This window comes from Mustela erminea, chromosome 7, assembly GCF_009829155.1.
Source record: "Mustela erminea isolate mMusErm1 chromosome 7, mMusErm1.Pri, whole genome shotgun sequence".
In the NCBI taxonomy this organism is placed as follows: Eukaryota; Metazoa; Chordata; class Mammalia; order Carnivora; family Mustelidae; genus Mustela; species Mustela erminea.
In genome coordinates this window covers 11,120,100-11,140,326 of record NC_045620.1, presented here as the reverse complement: position 1 = coordinate 11,140,326, position 20,227 = coordinate 11,120,100, and the positions used below count along the sequence as shown (strand labels likewise).

General features: G+C 51.5%; 2 protein-coding genes across 3 annotated transcripts; one reads left to right on the top strand and one right to left on the bottom strand.

Moving 5' to 3' along the window:
* Positions 1 to 487: 487 nt before the first annotated feature.
* On the top strand, positions 488 to 1,759 carry LOC116596423 (interferon lambda-1-like). The gene has a single exon (XM_032353720.1). The coding sequence runs from the start codon at positions 594 to 596 to the stop codon at positions 1,164 to 1,166; it is 573 nt and encodes a 190-aa protein (XP_032209611.1). The 5' UTR covers positions 488 to 593; the 3' UTR covers positions 1,167 to 1,759.
* A 2,470-nt stretch (positions 1,760 to 4,229) lies between these two features.
* Positions 4,230 to 15,099, bottom strand: SPATA2 (spermatogenesis associated 2). 2 transcript variants are annotated; one of them, XR_004287436.1, is made up of 4 exons: positions 14,775 to 15,099; positions 8,622 to 9,068; positions 6,318 to 7,658; positions 4,230 to 4,612 (listed from the first exon to the last, which is right to left on the bottom strand). XR_004287436.1 is itself a non-coding variant. In XM_032350375.1 (3 exons), the coding sequence occupies exons 2-3, from the start codon at positions 8,955 to 8,957 to the stop codon at positions 6,432 to 6,434; spliced, it is 1,563 nt and encodes a 520-aa protein (XP_032206266.1). In that variant the 5' UTR covers positions 8,958 to 9,068; positions 14,775 to 15,099; the 3' UTR covers positions 4,230 to 6,431. The 2 variants fall into 2 exon arrangements, 1 of the variants encoding a protein (XP_032206266.1); XM_032350375.1 differs by having other exon boundaries at positions 4,230 to 7,658.
* Between the last annotated feature and the right edge of the window lie 5,128 nt (positions 15,100 to 20,227).

Sequence of the window (20,227 nt, the reverse complement as noted above, 5' to 3'; positions counted from 1 at the left end):
CCTAAATGTAAGACCTAAAACTATAAAAGTCCTAGCAGAAAACATAGGGGGAAATGCCTGACATAGGATTTGGCAAAGATTTATTAGACATGATGCCCAAAGCACGGGAAACAAAAGCAAAAGCAGAGCAAACCAGCAGCACCTCAAAGCCCCCTCGGCCGTGAAGGTGGCCTCACCCACGCCTCCCAGCCCCCACCCCACTCGAGTCGCTTTCCCATCCCTCCACCTGCCTCAGCCTCGGTAAGGGGTTCCCCAAGACCCCCAAAGGTTGGCCCGAAGCTGAAGGCTGTCCAGCCACAGGGACTTCTCGGAAACAAGGTGTTCTCCTGTGAGTGAATTTCAGTTTCTCTTTCCTTCTGGCCAGGTCCGGGGAAGGGACCTGCGGGCTCCCCTGTCTCTGCGCCTGGGTGGCCTCACCCAGACCCACGTGCTCACCTGGGAAAGGACTGGCCCCGCCCACGAGCGCCTTTCCCGTGCAAGTGGAGATTCCAATTTCCACTTGCCTTTTCCCTTTACCTACATCAGCCGGGGCTGCCCAGGGAGCCTGGCTAAAAGCAGAGCCATGCAGCGGGGAAAGCAGTGGGGATCTGGCCATGGCGACAGCGTGGGTCCTGGTGCTGGTGACCTTGCTGCTGGGCTTGACTGGAGCGGGCTCTGTCCCTACTTCCAAACCCACCTCAACCAGGAGGGGCTGCCTCATGAGCAGGTTCCAGTCTCTGTCACCGAGCGAGCTGAAAGCCATCAGGAAGGCCAAGGATGCCCTAGAAAATGCGCTCTCGCTGAAGAACCGGAGCTGCAGCTCTTGCCTCTTCCCTCAGGCCAGGGACCTGAGAGTGCTGCAGGTCTGGGAGCGCCCCGTGGCCTTGGAGGCTGAGCTAGCCTTGACGCTGAAGGTCCTGGGGGCCATGGCTGACTCGTCCCTGGGGGTCGTCCTGGACCAGCCCCTCCGCCTGCTGCGCCACGTGCACTCGGAGCTCCAGGCTTGTGTCCCAGCTCTGCCCACAGCAGGACCCAGAGCCCGGGGCCTCCTCCACCACTGGCTGCACCGGCTCCAGAAGGCCCCAAAGGAGTCCCAGGGCTGCCTCGAGGCCTCCGTCACGTTCAACCTCCTCCGCCTCCTCACATGGGACCTGAAATGTGTTGCCAGCGGAGACATGTGTGCCTAAGAACCCAGGCCCCCACGCTCAGCCCGCCTGGGACCCGGACCTTTCCTAGGCACAAAGCCTCACCCCTGCCTTAAGTTATTTCCTCTCAACCCCTTATTTATGCAGCCCTGATCCATACTCATGAGATGTTTATTTTTCTACTTTTGTACAACGTGCTGCAAATAAACAGGAATGGGGGGAAAAAATAAAGCGCCACTACTCCGGAGACTGAGAAAACAGAGGAACGCGTCAAACAACAGCGCGGCTGCAATCAGCAGAATGCAGGCTCGGGCAAGCTCGGAAGGACTAGAAATCCAGCTTAACAAAAACATCTCAAGGAGAAAAAAAATGAGGAAGATGGTGTCCCTACACTCTACAAGGACAGCCTTCAGGGTAAACGTGATTTAAAGATCTATCCACCATTGCGATGTGGAGACCTTATTTGAGCCCTGATATGGTTTCTAAAACATGGATTTCTAGGACAACTGGATTTCAGAACTCTGATTGCATACCGATACGGTGCACTGAAAGTCCTTGTCTTGGGGAGTCAGGCTCAGTCAGAAGAGCATGGTGATTCTTGATAAGGGTCGTGAGTTCAAGCCCTGCGTTGGATGCCGAGATTACTTAAATAAATAAAACTTAAAAAAAAAAAATCAAAGTCCTTGTTTTTTATTTTTTTATTTATTTTTTTAAAGAAGATTTTATTTATTTATTTGACAGACAGAGGTCACAAGTAGGCAGAGAAGCAGGCAGAGAGAGAGGGGCAGGGAAGCAGGCTCCTTACGGAGCAGAGAGCCCAGCCCGACTTGGGGCTCGATCCCAGGACCCTGAGATCATGACCTGAGCCGAAGGCAGAGGCTTTAACCCACTGAGCCACCCAGGCGCCCCTAGTCCTTGTCTTTTAGATACACACACTGAAGTATTCACAAATGAAATAGGTATCTGGAATTTGCTTCAAAGAAATTTAGGAGGGAAGTGGATGGACAGATAGAAAGAAGGGCGCCTGGGTGGCTCAGTGGGTTAAAGCCTCTGCCTTCGGCTCAGGTCATGATCTCAGGGTCGTGGGATCAAGTCCCGTATCGGGCTATCTGCTCCACAAAGAGCCTGCTTCCTCCTCTCTCTGCCTGTCTCTCTGCCTACTTGTGATCTCTGTCAAAGAAATAAATAAAATCTTAAAAAAAAAAAAAAAAAGAAAGGAGACCAGGTCGGCTGCAACTTGATAACTGCTGTGTTGTTGAATCTGGGTTCAATGTACATGAAATTTGTAAATAAAAAGGTTTCTTCAGTGAGAAAATGGGGTGGGGAGGGAATGTGGTTTAAGCAAGGTTAATAGTTCATGCCTTTCTTACATAAAACCTCTGGAGGTAGGCAGGGCAGGCTGGGAACCGTGGCGGCTTCCCGAGCCTCAGGGACCGGCCCCTTCCAACTGCTGCCCCGCCCTCTTCTCCGCTTGGCTTCTGCCTCAGTCTCACATGGCTGCTCCACTCCAGCCAACACAGCCGTTCCAGCCAGGAAGGAGGAGCAGGGTGGGAAGAAGGACAAGATCCTGTGAAAGACACGTCTAGGAAGCCACACAAACCACCTCTCGGTCCCAGCGACCAGACACGGGCGCTTAACCATGCCCGGCTACAGGAGAGGCTGTGATAGGCAGTCTTCGTTCTGGATGGCCATGGGCCTAAAAAATAAGGGCTTGCATTACCAAGGGAGAAAGGGTGAGCGGAGAGCGGGGTTCAGTCTGGACCATCTGCCGCCGTCCTTATCCCTCTGAGACTGGTAGTGAGGCGTGGGGGGGTGTCACAGATGGGTGCTGGGAGCTGGCGGCAGAGCTAGCGGACAGCTGGTGGGCCTGATGATGTTAAATATGCTTGTCACTTACATCCCCGGATGAGGCGATCTGCTCTGAAGTCACCGCTCTGCTTTGGATGCAGGAGTGAGTGTCTGGCTTCCTCTGCTCTCCCGGGGCCGGGCGTGCGTCTCCAGGAAGCCGCCGTGCCCAGCAGTGCCATTTCCTATGCTGTAGCTAACACCAACCCCAACGCTTCCCCGGGCCTTGGTCTGGCCCGAGGCCTGGATGATTTGTTTGCCAGTGCAAAATGCGTGAAATGGAGAAAACTGCTTCTTCTCTCCCCGACAGCTGAGGGGCCCTGTCGGGGCCAACCCAGCCGTGGTCAGTCCTGCAGAGACTCTGCTGCTACCGAGAGCCTGGATGTCCCAAACCACGGCTGCTCTTACACCACCCTCATGGTTTTCGCCATACATCTCGCTTTCAAGTCAACCTTCCTTTTAAAAAACCCCTAAACTGATTTTTGAAGTGATCTACCATGGCTGCAGATGGAAAGCAGTATGGCCTGCTCCAAACAGAAGGCAACCGAACATCCAGCTCAGATTCTGCCCATGCCCAATACCTGCTTCCTCCTCGGTCAAGACAAGCTAGCAGTGAACGGACTTCCTCCTCGGCATTCAAATGGACCAAAAGAATTAAAGATGTAATTAATTTTTGTCATTATGTCCTCCAGTGTTACCACCAACAATCGTTTCTCCTGGAGTCTGTGGTCCCAGACCTAACACAGCTGAGGGGTGCCTGGGTGGCTCAGTGGGTTAAAGCCTCTGCCTTCAGCTTGGGTCATGATTCCAGGATCCTGGGATCAAGCCCCACATTGGGCTCTCTGCTCAGCAGGGAGCCTGCTTCCTCCTCTCTCTGCCTATTTGTGATCTCTGTCTGTCAAATAAATAAATAAAATCTTTAAAAAAAAAAAAGAAAGAAAGAAAGAAAGAAACACGCTGAGCTCTGCACACCTCATTTTCTGCACACCTTACAGGCGGGGATCGTAATACGACCTAGCAGACAGGAAAGCTGAACACTGTTACATGGGATCATGCACGTAAAGTCCCAGCATAACCCGGCTCACGGTGTGAGCTCACGAATGCCGAATGCCGGCTATTGTCACGTCTCAGTTCTGTGGAGGAGAAAATGTGAGTCCTGTCATTGAAGAATGCGGTTTGAGCAAAACAAACAAAAAAATCCAGGCAACCCAAACTTCAACAGCAGCAGGGAGGGAGGGACATAAAACCCCAAACGCCTGGTTTAATAATGGAAGACACTTTATTATTTTTTAAATCATCTCTCAACATTTCAATTCTTAGTAGAAATCAAATGTAAAACATCTGCCTTTTTAAATTAGCATATATTTTATCCAGCTCAATCACAGCAACCTCATACAAGAAGGTACACACCAAGAACAGGGGCAGAGCGTTTTCTGTTCCAGTCTGTGAACACAACAGCATCTCCGTGATGACATGTGCGCCAAACCTTCTCTCCCAGGATGAGGTGGGCACTCCTGCTTCTGCCCACTGGTGGCACAAGTGACCTGGCATCACGGTTGGTAGAGTTCCCGTAGGCTGGAGCGATCTGGGAACGGAAAACTAGCAAACTAGTGCTCTCAGGAGTAAAACAGGCATCGACACTTCTGAAATGTGGAAAGGAAGAACAGCAAAGATGAGGACCCCGGAGCGGGCTGGTCTTAGTAATAAAGGGGTTGAAATTCAGCTGTATATACACACTGAGTATCTACATGTGCTCTACCAGATATATAAAAAAGAGCCATAGAAGATTTGGAAAACCTTAAAATCACTCGACCGAGTTGGAAGAACATCAGCAAATTCAGTGACCTCAGGATTCAGCCAGATTTAAATTTGTTCAAGAGCTGAATACCTCCTCCTACTACCAGAAAACCCACTGCATGTAAATTCCTATAATATTCTGTACATCACAAACACTTATGGCTAAAATATAGTAGTTCACAAGGAAGTGGTTTTATTTTCAAATTCTTGCCCCACTCCTGCTCTGCACCCCAAAAGGAAGATCCAGGGGTCAGTCACTCAGAGTTTAAGGGGCCTTCAGGTTTGGAAGTGCTGAGGCTTGGCTGAGTGTCTCAGGAAACGTCCGTGTGATGGGCACACGCTGACTCGGGCCCACTTTTAGTGCAAAAAAGATCACTGATGTCGCAGAGTCCCGGAAACAGGCGAAGAAGGCTGAGATGGAGGGGAGGGGGAATCCCACAGGATTTTCCTTCTGAAACAAGACTCCAGAGGTTTGGAGTGCGAGGTTCACATGCAGCAAGAGACAAAGACCAGGCTGTCGATCTGCAGGGCGAGGGTCCTGAAGGTCACTACGTTACTGCGGTCCACAGGTGCAGAGACCGCGCCCCCCCGACCCAGCCCATGCTAGCCCCCTAAGTGTACACTGGAGGTAGGTATATAGAGATTTATTGTAGGGAAGACAGTGGCTCTCCACCGACTCCGGGACATCGTCTGTCTCTGCCCCCACACTCTCCGCTCTATCCTCGGGCTGTGGTTTGTGTAGGGTACAACACGGAAGAGCACGAGACCCTCCCTTGGAAGACTGAAGAACCCAGGCCGTTTGTATAAATAGCTACATAATTCATATTTTAACCACTTTGAAACACACGGCAAGTTGAATATTTATTTAAAAATAAATCTCAAAAATATCTATTTACAGTACAGTGAGAGGGGCATGTGCAAACAACAGAAAGGGGGAACAGTCCATCCTGCCATGGAAGGCCACACCTGGATGTGCTGGAGCAAAGCGCTCGGACACACGGGCCGCACCGAGCTGCAGTGGCAACAGGATGCCATTCAGGGACAGCTGGACTCCGCCCACCCTGGAGACTTGGACAGGAGGAAGTCAGCGGGGTGGGGGGAGTCCAGGTGGGGATCCTTGTGTTTGGGAAGGGGGAGGCCAAAGGATGAGCCATGGGAAGAGGCCCGGTGTGGCAGGAGGGCTCATTTCACAAGCCAACAGGCCTCTAGCTCGGCGCTCCAGGTGGGCATTTGGAGGTGACCTGGAGGGCCCTTCCCAGTCCAAGTTGGCTTTGGAGTGGTGGTGGTGGTTGGCGGGGGGGTGGGGGGGTGGGGGGTGGGAGGGGGTGGAGTCTGGGGGGGGTGGGTGTTGACAAGGGTCTCGGAGTTAGAAATCCTCTCCGAAAACAAAACGAACAACGCAACAGGAGTGGAGAGATTAGCAAAAATGAATCTGAACGGAAGTGCCACCCTCTCCCTTGTCAGGCGACAAAGCAGCCACCAGATGAAATATCTGGGCCACCCAGTGAACTCCCATATGGCGCAGCCAAGCCCACGATCCCCGACACCTACATGGTCAGATGCAGGTCTCTGATTCTGAGATCAACACACTAACACTTCTTCCCCGGAACGGGGAACCGGAAAGTCAGTGGCGTAGCCCTTGGAGCAGGGGGTGCAAGGTCCAGTCTATCTGTACACGAGATGGGAGAGCTGGGTGGACTTGTAGTTCAGCTGGTTGTTGGGCATGAACTTGTGCAGCTCATTCTTTTTGCAGCAGGGGTCGTAATGGTAGGCGCTGAGACAGCCGTCGCAGGAGACTTTCGAACACTGGGTGCAGGTGTTGGTGGCACCCGGGCGGTTGCAGAAGCCACAGCGGGAGGTGGCTGTGGTGGGGGTCTTGGGTTTTGGGTGGAGGTGTGGCAGCCGCTCAAGGCCCTGCGTCTGGCCAGCGTACTTCTCCCGCAGAGACGACCCATGGGCCAGGCTGTCGTGGGCGGAGGGCTTGCCAGAGAAGGCGCCGGGCTTGGAGGCTGGGGGACCCGCGAGCAGGCTGTCGCAGCGCTGGCAGAGGGAGGAGTTGCAGGACAGCCCACAGTTTTGGCACTTGGACAGGGAGGACTCTTTGGCGGGGGGTGAGCGCTTGTGGTAGACGGGGTGGGCATCGTTTCGGACCAGCCACACGTCCGGCCGCAGGGCGTCCTGCCTCCGGTATGCGGCCCTGGGCTCCGAGTCTGTGTACAGATCCACGTCGTCCTGAGCGGAGAAGTATGTGCCACGCAGCAGGCCGAGGCCGTTGCTGGGGGAGGCGGACGGCAGGTCATCTGGGCTTCCATGGGGGGAGCTGGACATGGTCAGCAGCGAAGCAGACGGGCGAATGATCTCATCCTTGAGGTCGTCCCCCACGTCTGGCGCCGTGGGCTCCTTCCGCAGGCTCAGCGAGGCCTTCAGGGGTGGCTTCCGGCTCTCCCAGTAGCTGTCGTAGGCATCTACCGACCTCGAGGGCTTGGTCACCCTCGGCTTGTAGTAGTCCTTGGCCGCCCGCTCGCTGGCTGACTTCTGCAGCGCCACGCGGGCCATGGAGGCCGTCAGGTGCTCCCGGCCCTCAGCCCGCCGCCGCAGGGCCTCCGAGCAGCCCCGCACATCCTCCGTGCTGCTTTTGCGCTCGTTCACCACGTCCAGCTCGGAGTAGCCCTTGTCCTTGACTTGTGAGTGGATTTCCAGCATCTGCTCACACTCCACCTTGGCCAGAAAGAGCTCAAAGGAGACCATCTTCACCTGGAGGGTCTCCACAAGCTCCTTGAGTCTGTACGCAGTCCCTAACTCAGGCACGTAGCCCATGTAATGCAGGATGGCTCGGATGTCCTCTTCCAGTAACGACGACTTGACATAATAAACGAAGGGGCCCGTGTAGGTCTAAGGAGAAGGGGACAGAAAAACAGAGGCACTGTTTGCTCTCTGAGACACATGCAGAGCCGGTTCCAGAGCCCGGCACACCCAGGGCAGAGCCTCTGGAAGCATAGGGGGAGTAGCGGGGAGGAAGGATCTCGGCAACCGATCACTGCAGCAGGCAGAGGCTGGCTCAGCGCATCGGGCGCAGGAGACCGCATGGTACTCCTGCCTCGAGCGGAGGGTACAAAGCTGCCGGCTTCCCATACGGGGCTCAGCGGCTCTGCTCCAGATGAGGAGGAAACAGGGCAAACAGGCCTAAAGAGAAGGTATGAGAGTAGAGGCAGAACGCCCAGTGAGTGAATAGAATATTCCTTTTGGGCATGTCTGCAAGTTCTGAAGAATAGTCTGGCTTTGTGGAAGCTCTCCTGAGCCATCACCTGGCTTCGGAATGATTCCGAGTTCTCTTTCTCTCTTAAATCCATCCTCCAGCCTCCTGTCTGTTACCACCCAGTCCAAATCGGCTCTCAGGGTACCCCAACTTCCACGGCAGCCTCCTAACTGTTCTCGCCGCCCCCACTAGTCTATTTCCTATCCAACAGCCAGAAGGATGCTTTGCAAATGGAAACCTGACCCTGGCCTGCCCTGATTCCCAGCCTGCTTAGGGTCAATTTAAGCCCTATGCCCTGGGCTTCAAGGCCCTGTATCACAAGGTGCTGCCTACCTTTCCAACCTCACAGCTTCACGTGGGAGCTGCCAGGGGCAGGGACCCAGTAAAGAGATGACACTGGTCAGACAGCAAGTAGGGAGCCTCCCCCAGCGGGGGGTGGAGTGGGTAAGGGGGAGTATTTCCAGTTGTTATGGCAAAGGCAGTGGGGAAGACAGGAGAGTCTGTGGGCAGAGGAGGCAGTAATTGGCACAAGCCCTCTCAAGTGGGTCTGGGAGGGGAAGAAGGCAGAACAGTGCGGTTGGCCCTTCCCTAGACCTTACCTTGATGCTTCTGAATTCCTTCTTCCACGGGTAGAGGAAGAGGTTGACGCCCACCGTTTCCAGCACACTGAAGGCGCAGTGCAAAGCCCGCAGGCTGGAAGAGCTGAGCGAGCGCAGGGAGCTCTCCACCACCTCATAGAACTGGATCAGCCGGAATCGATAGAAGGGATCCACCTTGTGTAGGCTGAGCAGGGCCGAGGCTGCCACTCGAAGGTACTCATCACTGCCAGGCCGCTGCTTGCTGGGGGTAGTGTCCACTCTGCCCTCATGGAACTGCACGTACTTCCGAAATAAGTCATCCTTATATTTCGTATCCATTGAACTGGGCTTCCCCATCTGATCCAGAGACGGGGAGGGGCTACCTTATCTCCTCCATGGTTTCTGGGTTCGAGGCAGGGCCATGGCTAAAAGCACTGACATGGTGCCCACCCGCTCTAGGGGCGCGCTCTGGAAGGGGAAGAGCAAGAAGCACGTCATTCCTCGAAATGGTCCACGTGCCCAAGCGTGGCTGCTGAGACAAAATGAGAGGCAGAACTGGCCTGAGCTACCCCAGGCATCACCAGCCCTGGGCCCCTTTCTGCTCATTCATTCACCACATTTACCGAACACGGACTATATGCCAAGTTGTCGTGGAAACGAACAGGTCCCTGACTTTGCTGAACTCATGAATGAAGAGTACAGCTCGAACCTGGGTTTGCAGGGAGGAGGAGGAGTTTTAGAAAGGCCCCCACCCCCAGCCCGGGCAGTGGTAGTCAGACCTGAAGAATGAGGGGTTCGCTGGGCAGAGAGGTGGGTGGAGACCGTAACAGCAGCAGCACCGCCAGGGAGGAAGGCCCCGAGGAACACAGTCGGCGCCTACTGTGCGCCAGGCACTTAGGCACACAAACGCATTTCATTGTCTTAAATGACCCTAGGAGGCAGGATCCCCATTTAAGAGATGTGAAAATTAAGACAAAGAAATATTAAGAAAGTGCCCAAAGATCTGGAACCACGAAGAGGCAGAGCTGAGCCCTAGCGCCTGGCTCTGAAGTCTCGCCCTTGACCGCCACGCCCTGCTTTCCTGAGGCAGGAAGGAGCTTGGCCTTTGAGCAGAAGGCAGGCCAGTGCAGCTGAAGCAGAGAGGGCAAGGGAAGGGGGTGCCCAGAGATGAGGCTGCAGGCACCATCAGGACAGGAGCCCACGCCCCGACAGTACATTTGACTCAAAGATGCACGGGAAGCGCCTGAAGAGCTCGAAGGAAGGGGGAGAGGGCTGTCCTACCAGGGGTCGCCTCACCTGCCTTTGACAGCCTGCATTCCCCCATACCTTCTTTTATTTATTTATTTTAAAGATTGTATTTAATTTTTGACAGAGAGAGACACAGCGAAAGAGGCAACACAAGCAGGGGGAGTGGGAGAGGGAAAAGCAGGCTTCCCACAGACCAGGGAGCCCGATGTGGGGATCGATCCCAGGACCCTGGGGTCATGACCTGAGCCAAAGGCAGACACTTAACGGCTGAGCCGTCCAGGCGCCCCCCCCCCTACACCTTTAGAGAGGTTTATAGTCCCACTGGGAGAGGACAGAACATTCTGAGCCGGGCTACACCAGATTTATATACTCTCGCTGTCTGCTTGGCTGCTGGTGAGTAGAACATGCACAGAGCAAGCAACGGGGTTGGTGCCAGAAGGCCGGGAGCAAATCTGGGTTCACAGAGGGCGCTGCCAGGGCTGGGTGGGTGCAGTGGGCAGCGCGGCACAGGCGTCACCAACAGATCCCAAAGCCAGACTGCCTGGGTGTGACTCTTGGGTCTGCTTCTCTGGGCAAATTACTCAGCCTCTGTGGGCCTCAGTTTTCCCCTCTGAAAATAGGGGTTGGTAATAGTACCTACAGTCCATATTTGGTGGAAGGTCATGTGCCATGAGTATATAAAGCTCTTCACAGAGGACTGGCTCGGGACAAGCCCTTGACACACACGAGCGGCTACTGCTGCTCTCTGGACGGGCCGGCCCCCCTGCCACAACAGCGCACATTCTCAAGAAGCTAAGATCAGAGCGGGCGAACATGTCCACCCAGGAGGCGATGTGCATTTCCAGCCTCGTCCGTTCTGACCACTAGCTACAGGCACAGGGATCCTAACTAAATTCCTCGTTAAGGGAACCCAAGCACAGAGCCAGGGGTCTGTGCTTCATAAGCACCTATCTAAGTGCAGGAGGCTCTTGCTGGCTGTGGAGACAGCGCGGGACTGAGAAGGAAGCTGAGGGGAGGGGACAGCCCTGTGCAGGCTGTCGGGAGATCTGGCCTCAGCTCAGAAAGTGCTAATGGCCTACAAAACTGGCAGCAACCATGAGGCCCATAAAGTCATCCACATCTCAAGCCGCTCGCCTGCCTTCTCCTTTGGGAAGACTCTTGGAAGATCAAACTATGAGGTGAGGGTGAGCTGTGCGGGAGAACTGGGGACAGAGAGGCCACCTTCTCCCACCCACCGCCCTGCCAAGGGAGCCCAATGCTTCAGGGACAAATACACGTAAGAAGCACAGGAGGCAAACATAAGTCCATTAGGATAAAATTCTACCTCCTGACCAAGGTAAAAGGCTTCACATGGTCTACTCCTGCGCCCTCTCACAGCTGCCTTCCCTTTCCCTCTAAGTTCTACCCACAGGGACCTTTCTGTCTGTTCCTCAAACCCACCAAGCTCATTCCTGTCTCAGGACCTTTGCCCATGTTGTTCCTTTTGCATGTTGTTCCTTTTGCACGTTCTTCCTCTGATCTTTCCCATAGCCAGCTTACTCTCGTTACTCAGGCATTAGTTCAAATGTCACCCCACAGGTACCTCACTGGCAACCCCAGCGCAGTAACTCCCTGCTTCCCGGTCCCTTGGGATCCCATTATCGTGGGATAATCACCATCTGAAATTACCAACTTTATTTATTCATTTACTAACTTCCTTTCTCTTTGTACCCCCCCCTTACCCAGTAAGCTCCGCAAAGGCAAAGGCAAGGACCACATCTGTTTTGTTCACCATGGTGCCTAACACACAGCCTGGCACACAGTAGGTGTCTGATCAAACAGGCAAAATGAATGATCGATTCAAGATGCCACTCCTTCGGTTTCTCACTGATCTCCTGAGAGATCAGCTGGAGAGAGAAGGAACAGAGAGGCTCCACGACATGACATGCTGTAAGGAGCCAGGGTAAGGGAACCCAAGATTCCAAGCCTGCCCTCTGAGGCACTGTGTTCCTTCCCATACATACCCTATGATTTCCCAGTTCAACAAGTATTTATGCAGCACCTATCCTGTGCCAGGCTCTAGGATGGGTGCAGTGGGAAGATATGGGGTGGGTAGGGGGCAGCAGTTGGGAAGCCACAGCCTCGCCCTCAATTCTAATTGAAAGAGCTTATTATCAAAGGTATTGCAACCCAAGAAAAGACATCACTGTCCTTATTAAAAACGCATATGGGGGCACCTGGGTGGCTCAGTTGGTTAAGCCACTGTCTTCGGCTCAGGTCATGATCCTGGAGTCCAGCTCCACAGGGAGTCTGCTTTTCCCTCTGACCTTTTCCCCCTCTCATGCTCTCTCTCTCAAATAAATAAGTAAAATCTTTAAAAAAGCAAGAAAAAGAAAAGAAAAAAGAAAGAAAAAAAAAACGCATATGTATTTACCATTTTTTATTCATCTGAGAGAAACTTCCGTCCTGTCTCTGGCCCCAGGGACTATTTTTTGGTTCATCTGATAAGAATTTAAACAGAGGGACATCAAGACTCCTAAATACTGCTGTGGTTTTTCTCCAAGGAAGTCAGCTTTGAGCCTATAGAGGCGGATTTTTTTTTTTTAAACAAAGTCAGCCACCCTCAAGCTCAGTGTCTGCTGCTCTGTAATCACACCACAGTCCACACCCTTGTTTGTTGCTAGCACACAATAAACAAGGAAAAGGGATCTGAATAGCCCAACTGGTGTTCCAAACCCTAAAGTCAAGGAAAGGAAACCAATCTATGATGAATCCTGAACCAACATAGGCAGGTGAGGAAACAAGTGAAAGGAAATGAATGCTGAGATAAGTAAGGAAAGAGAAGGGAACGAATAATCACTGAGGTCCTACTATGAGCTAAGCACAGGGCCTTCGGCTTTAACTGCATCATCCCACTTAACCCACATAACGTTCGAAGGAAACCAAGGTTCGGCCATGAAACCACCTGCGCAGTGGAGCTTCCAAGGGTCAGAGCTGGAGTTTGAATCTGGTAGGCCCTGAGGCCCAAGGCAGAAGTGGATCTGAGGCCCAAACCTAAGTCCAATGCCAAATCCTTGACTCAAGCTCTGAGCTAGGCCGCTTCTAGGCAAAGCCGCCCTGCGGCACCTGCTGGACAGCTCTACTTGAAAGGGCTAGGCTAAGTTAGAACATCCTATGGCAGGACGAGCAGAGTTAAGTTCTAAAAATTCCTATAGTAGCAAAATTCACATCTTCCCACACAAAACGGGGCTGGAAGAGCCACAAATCTCTTTATGATGTAAGCTCAAGGGCCAAGGGAAGAGGCTGGCCAGAAACCGGCCAGTGGTGAGGCAGCTGACATCATCCCTTCTGAATACATTCTCTGAGAAAACAGGCTGCATTGTAGCTGGTCATAGCTGGTGTATTTTCTGAGCATAGAGCCAGCAATTTATTCCCAGCACTCTGCGAGAACAACAAAAAAACACACTCTCTGCAAAAACAGCGTGGTTACAGGAGACTAGACAGCGCAATGACAGAAGCCGTTAATTTCTCCAAGCAACCCAAGGACTGGAACACCATGACGTGCCAGTCTGGTGGGGTGGGGGGGGAGAATGGCACTGTGAACATCCCTAACAGTGTCAGGCGGGTGCCCAAAGCCAACAGGCCTGGTCAGCACTTCCTGCACCCACAATCTGGGCTCCCTTTGAAAAACAAGTCGATGAAGAGAAATATTACATATACAGTCAGAGAGGTGGTGGCTTTTTAAGGATTTTTATCTTTCTAAAGATTATTTTTTAAGCATCTCAAAGGAAAGCTGTATCTGTTTAAAACCTCACTGAAAGGAACTGAAATGATCTCGGGGTAGCAAAGCATTAGCTTGGCTTTACCTCAACAGGCCCATTCAAGCAGAACGCTCCCCAAGCAGCATTTGAAGGCGCCCCCTCCCTGCACAGCCAAAAGCTATTTTGGTCCCAGCATTGCCCCAGTCCACAGGTTTACAGATCTCTGGTCTAGCTTCAGCCAGCTCTGAGTTCCCTCAGCCTGCAGAGAGCACCGAGAGGAGAGCAAGCAATTCAACCCCTCCACCTCCTAACCCGTCACTCCTGTGCACTCAATTCCAATTCTGAAGCTTCTGAGACACATACATCTAAAGCATGCTGCACTGGTTGTGAAACATCAGAGGGTCTCCAGACCCCAATCAGATTCCAGAGAAATTCAGAGGCCTTGCAAACCTCTGAATATAACCCCAGTGGTGCTGAAAACGGGCTTCCTTACTGGCAGCTGCCCCACAGAGGGGCTCTAAAGGAAGTAGTTTCGCCTCCCCCAGGGGCAGAAGCTAGCGGCTGCTATTCCCAACCTGGTCATTCCTACGGCCTCTGAGGGCCATACCGGTTGTGAAAAACACCCCAGTCCCAAACTCTGGCCTCTTCTGGGTGCATGAATGAATTAACAGCAGCTATCATTTACAGGATGCCTGCTGTATGTCAGAGACCGTGCTTCACAAGCATCACTTTGATCTCCACCACAGCCTTAGGCACGATCACTTCCATTTAACCAATTAGGCAAATGAAGCTCGGAAGATGAAATGACTTGTCCAAGGTCACACAGTGAGTACAAACCCAGATCTGCTGCCAGAGACTAGGCTGGGGACCACTGCGCGGCAACTGCCTCCCGGTGGAGTCAGGGTGGCCTCCCGCTTGGTTAGTCCCCGAAGAGGGGGTGTTCCTGCTGAGCTGCCCTGAGCCACCCATGGCCGGTCCCAGGAGTCTACGAGGCAACCCTCGGCGGAGTGAGGATCCTGAGGACAAGCTGGGCTCTCGGGAGGCCGAAAAGGCGGGGCCGCCCGTCGCCCCCGCCGGCTGCGAGTGGACCCCACCCCCGGGTCGGCCAAGCCCCGCCGACTCAGGCGCCCCCTCTGCCCTGGGAAACGCCGGACGCCGTTTCCGCCCGCGGCCGCCCCGCACTCACCCCGGCACTGTCGCCGAGGACGCCCGGGTCGAGGAAATCCAGAGGGAGCCGCGGCCGCCGCCGGAGCCGGGCCCGCCTGGGCTCTCGTCGCTCCGGCCGGCTGCAGGGTACCGAGGCCAGTACCCCGGGACAAGCGGTGACCTGGAAACACTCGTCCAGGAAGTGACGTCCTTCGGAGGCGGGTCCAAAGAGAGGCTGGGTCGCAGCTGCGCGTTGCGCCGGGGAGAGGCCGACGGTTGTGGGCGGCGGAGGAAGAAGCGGGAGGCAGGAGAATGAGCAGAGGAGTAGCAGAGTCCGGCTCTGGGGCTTGGAGGGCCGCCGCCGCGACTGGGGCTAGACCCGGAAACAAACGGGCCGGACGTGACGCAGGCCAGCCTCAGGCTGGTGGCTGGCCGGGTTGTCATGGGAACCGGTCTGGAGCCGGGCGGCGGAGGCTGGGGCTGTGAGCGCAGACTGAGTGATCCCGGCCTCCGCCTCCCGGACGGGTCGCTTGTCCAGGTGATCCGCGAGTGGCGCTCCCAACAGCGCCTGAGCGGGAGCTAACAGTTGGGGCCCTCGCCCCATTTTACAGACGCGGGTGCCGAGGCTTAAAGAGAGAAAGTGAGATCCCCAGCATCATGCGAAATGAAATCTAGCCTGGAGAGGACTGTTGATGTTACCGGCCTTCTTTAAGAACGGGGCTCCCATTGGGGCGCCTGGGTGGTTCAGTGGGTTAAACCCTCCGCCTTTGGCTCAGGTCATGATCCCAGGGTCCTGGGATCGAGCCCCACATCTGGCGCTCTGCTCAGCGGGGAGCCTGCTCTTCCCCCGCTGCCCCCCCAAACCCCCCACCACCCGCCTGCTCTCCGCCTGCTCTCTGCCTGCTTGTGATCTCTGTCTGTCAAATAAATTAAAAAAAAAAAAAAGAAGAAAAGAACGGGGCTCCCAGCTTTGCCTTTGCCACTTACTAGCCGCGTGAATTTCGGCGAGTTACCTAACCTCTCTCAGCCTCAGCTTTTTCACTTGTAAAATGGAATACTAACAATACCGCCTGCGGGGATCCATGTGAGAGTTAAGTGATTTAACACATGGAAAATGCTTATTACCATAATTAGCATATAGTAAAGCTCTAAATGTTTTGTTTTTAAAACCTGGTTAAGTCAAAGAAAACTGACCTCTCTCTGCCCTAAACTTCCCTAAATGGAAGCCAGCGTTGAGGAAGTCCAAGCCAAGGTGTCGCCTCCTTGCTTTGTAACTTTTCACCAGACTTCTGGAGGTACCTGCGTGGTCTACACTGGCATCAGTCATGGTGGCTTGTCACTTCACTTCATGGATTTGTCTCTACTTCCACCAAACCGTGAGCTCACCAAGGTCTCAGCTTTTGTGGTTCACCACTCACTGAATCCTTACTGCTTGCAAAGTGCCTAACTCATACCCAAGACTTTGTCCAAAATATTTGCGATTGGATCATCATTCTCTCTCTCTCTCTGTCTCTAACTTACCCCAGACATTTATTGAAGACTCAGAGTGGGGCACTTGGGTGGTTCACTCAGTTAACCACAGGATTCTTGAATTCACCTCAGGTCCTGATCTGAGTCGTGAACTGGAGCCCTGCATGGGACTCTGTGCTCAACCGCGAGTCTGTTTGGGATTCTCTCTCTCCCTCTCCCTCTGCCAGCTCTTGCTCTCTCTCTCTCTAAATAAGATCTTTAATTTAAAAAAAAAAAAAAGAGAGAGACTCAGAGCCCATTTCATGCCTTGTTCTCTTCCTCCATCTTGCTCTTCTACCTTTCTGGCCTCTGTGCCTCTATATGCTGTTTTCTCAGTGTAAGTGTTCTTTCCCTCACCTCTTCCTTTCTATACATATACATATATGTATACGTGTATGTATACGTATATCCATTCATTCGTTCATTTTAAGCCTGACATCCCCCCAAGACCTGGAACTCCTTACTCATCTGTCTCATCTGTGTTTCCCCTGAGTTCTTCACATGTCTGATCAGGATGTGCCCAACAGACCCTCCTTGATTGCACTATTCTCTCTTAACCTTAGTGTCCCCAGCTACCCTCAGCGGATCTTGTCTCAGAGGAGTCAGTGATACAATACACAGGGAAGGATGTGGAGAACCAGCAACGTGCTATTCAAAGAGCAGTGATGACTGTATCTGTTGCTCTCAGAGCATCATTCAAGGTCTTTGTGTATTTCATCCTTTATCAGCTCAGGTTTAAGCTCCTCATTGAATCATTTGTAAATTGATGGTGTTTATAGGAATTTCAGCTGAGAAAAGCCACAGAACTTGCTGGCTTTGCTATGACTCAAAACTGTTACAAGACTGCATGAGACTATTAAGAAGCCCCTTACCGATCTGTGGTTCTGTGGCAGCCAAAAGGGAAATAGATTTTTAAGGAGGCTTTACTAGTAAGAAACACTAGTCATTGATATGCGGTGATGTTTTCTATCAGAGTGGGCCCAAAGTCTCTGTAGAGAGCTGTGTTTCTCATCTTTTAGACAGGGTTGAAGGCCTGAGATTTCTCTGCTTGGGGATGTGGAATTACAGAAGCATCCTTTTCAGATTTCATTACATAATGATTAGCAGATTATATAACAGTCATGTGACAGTGATTAGGCACCTCTACTTCCTAAGAGCCAACAACACAAAAAATCTACCTACTTCTTTCTATTTTTTACTTTTTCATCACAAAAATAATGCATGAATTCCAATGATCAGATGTGTTCAGAACAAAAAAAATGAAAAAGAGAAGTAACCCTATGACCCAACAATTTGATGTCTTGGAATCTACCAGATAAACAAGCGTAACTACACGGAGAGACCTGTTGCATCCTTGTTTGTAGTGCAAAAGCGAAAACCGAAAGCATTCTAAATGTCCAACAATAGGGAAATGAAATATCCATACTCATGACTACCACATATCACTTAAAAAAGATGATGTAAACCTATTCAACTCTGCAAGACATACTGTGGGCTGAAAAAAAAAAAAAAAGACACCCCTTGAAATGGAAAACAAAACATCAACCAATACCATATATTTTCTAAAGGTATGTGTATATGTATAAAGTCAACAGGGGACAATAGTGCAAATATACATCATTTAAACAATTTTTTAAAAAGATTTTATTTATTTATTTGACAGATGGAGATCACAAGTAGGCAGAGAAGCAGACAGAGAGAGAGGGGGAATCAGGCTCCTCACTGAGCAGAGAGCCTGATGTGGGGCTCGATCCCAGGACCCTGAGATCATGAGCTGAGCTGAAGGCAGAGGCTTTAACCCACTGAGCCACCCAGGCGCCCCCATCATTTGTTTTTTAAATCATCCTATAAATACATATGATATGATTTTAATATCTTCCCTAACAGTCAGTAAGCTCTGTGAGGACATAACTGTACCGGTTCTGCTTACAATTATATCAGCGCTATCTGCCATATACACACTACCCCACATGAAATAGGAGGTTCAAAAGTATTTGTTTCTGGTGGAAATTGTCACTGAATGCCAGGTTTAATGTTAATATTTAAGGAACATACTATGGGCAAGAGGGACACAGCCCCTGCCCTCAAGGAGTATATAGTCTCCTTATCAGAAAGAGAAGATTAGGGGCACCTGGGTGGCTCAGTGGGTTAAGCCTCTGCCTTCAGCTCAGGTCATGATCTCAGGGTCCTGGGATCAAGCCCCACATCGGGCTCCCTGCTCAGCAGGGATCCTGCTCCCCCCTCCCCGCCTCTCTGCCTACTTGTGATTGCTCTCTGTCTGTGTCAAATAAATAAAATCTTAAAAAAAGAAAGAATATTAATAAGAGTAGATGGAGTAAGAAATCTGTAATCCAGGATAGAAGGTGGTAAATGTTAGGAGAAGGGTATAAAGCTTATAGAATGGAGATGTGACCACCAATAGGGCAAACTGGGGGCGGCTTCAAGGAGGAGGTGGCATTTGAGTTGGGCTTTGAGTGAGTTGGATGTATTAGGATGTCCAGCTTTCCTTGCAGCTAGAGAGGGAAGAAAGCAATCAAAAGCAAGGACCAGAAATTAATACTCTACTGCCTACAACCATATAAGGTAAGCAAAACTGGGTACTAGAGTACTACAGTCTCATATATTACTAGATATTAGTAGTAATGTTATCTAACATAGTGGCTGGCTCACAGAAGGCATTCAATACATGCTTTAGTGAGAACACTGATGTTATTGATCCTCTACCATGCTCCAACCAATTATTGCCAGTTTCCCTCCTGACTGTGATCAGATACTCAGATTTCTAAAGAGGAGGGAAGTCCAGATTTTTAAGTGAAATTCCTCAATTATAAACACCATGTGTAAACACACTTCATAGTTCTGTCTGCTGAGAGAGCCCACAAAAAATGACACCCCTCTAACAATAAGCACCTAGTACCCAGATCTTGCTTTCTAAATACCATTCTCTACTTTAAAAAAAAAAAAAAAAAAGGCTTCTTGGAGAAATGACTGAATCTCAGTGTTGGGACAGGGAAATGCCAACATGAGCCTGGACCATCTTACTGAGCCAGAAAGTAAGGATATGCCAAAAGAATCATGTGACATATTGAAAGGACACAAAAGTCAGATTGGAGGGGTTTCTTCTATTGCCCAAATCTGGAACAATTTGAACATCAAAATAAGTAATGATAGTAATGAATTATAATCCTTGGTAGGGGAAGAAAGCATGACCCCATACTGATACTAAACATAATAACATGAAGTACTGTGTTGGCCAGAGGAACATGTCCAAGAGCTATATGTAGCCCCGGGTACCAGGTCTGACTCCCACACTAAGGATGGATGAGAAGCAACAAGTAGTTCAGCTGATTAGAGAGATGAATGCACAAAGTGAGCTGAGAATGGGGTGATGGGAGATCAACCCAACCTCTGAGGACCTTGAAAGTCAGGCCAAGAGTCTGGATTGACCCCTGGAAGCACCTAGGAAACAGTGAAGGTCTGTGAGCGGGACAGATCGTGATTATAGGCCTTGCTCTCCAGCCCAGGTGTCTGGTGCTTGGTGGATAGGGTATGGTGCATAAGAAATCAGCACGTAAAGCCCCAAGAAACACGGCACATTGGAACAGAAGTGATTCTGCAGCTGGTACACCTGGGTTCAAATTCCTGGTACTGCATATCATGGCCCCATGAGTTGGACAAGCCACTCAATCTCTTAGCCCCTCCACAAGCCTGGACTCTGGAACCAGAAAGCCTGGATTTGACTTTGCTCCTTCCTGTGTATGACTTTAGACAAAATGACCTAACTTCTCTGTGCTTTAGTTTCTTCACCTTTGAAATGAGAAATATAAAAACAATACTTACTTCCGTACAGGTTATGAGATAGTCCATATAAACACTTGACATAGTAAATGCTCATTAAGCATTATCTATTATCAAGCCTTTTTTAGTAAGTGGGATAATGCATGGGAAGAACTTCACCCTGGGAAGTTCCAGTGCCTGGAAGGT

Coding starts and splice junctions, on each gene's coding strand:
- SPATA2 (XM_032350375.1), bottom strand. CDS start 8,957: ATGGGGAAGCCCAGTTCAATGGATACGAAATATAAGGATGACTTATTT. Junction 7,659..8,621: donor AGGAATTCAGAAGCATCAAG/GTAAGGTCTAGG, acceptor CCTTCTCCTTAG/ACCTACACGGGCCCCTTCGT.
- LOC116596423 (XM_032353720.1), top strand. CDS start 594: ATGGCGACAGCGTGGGTCCTGGTGCTGGTGACCTTGCTGCTGGGCTTG.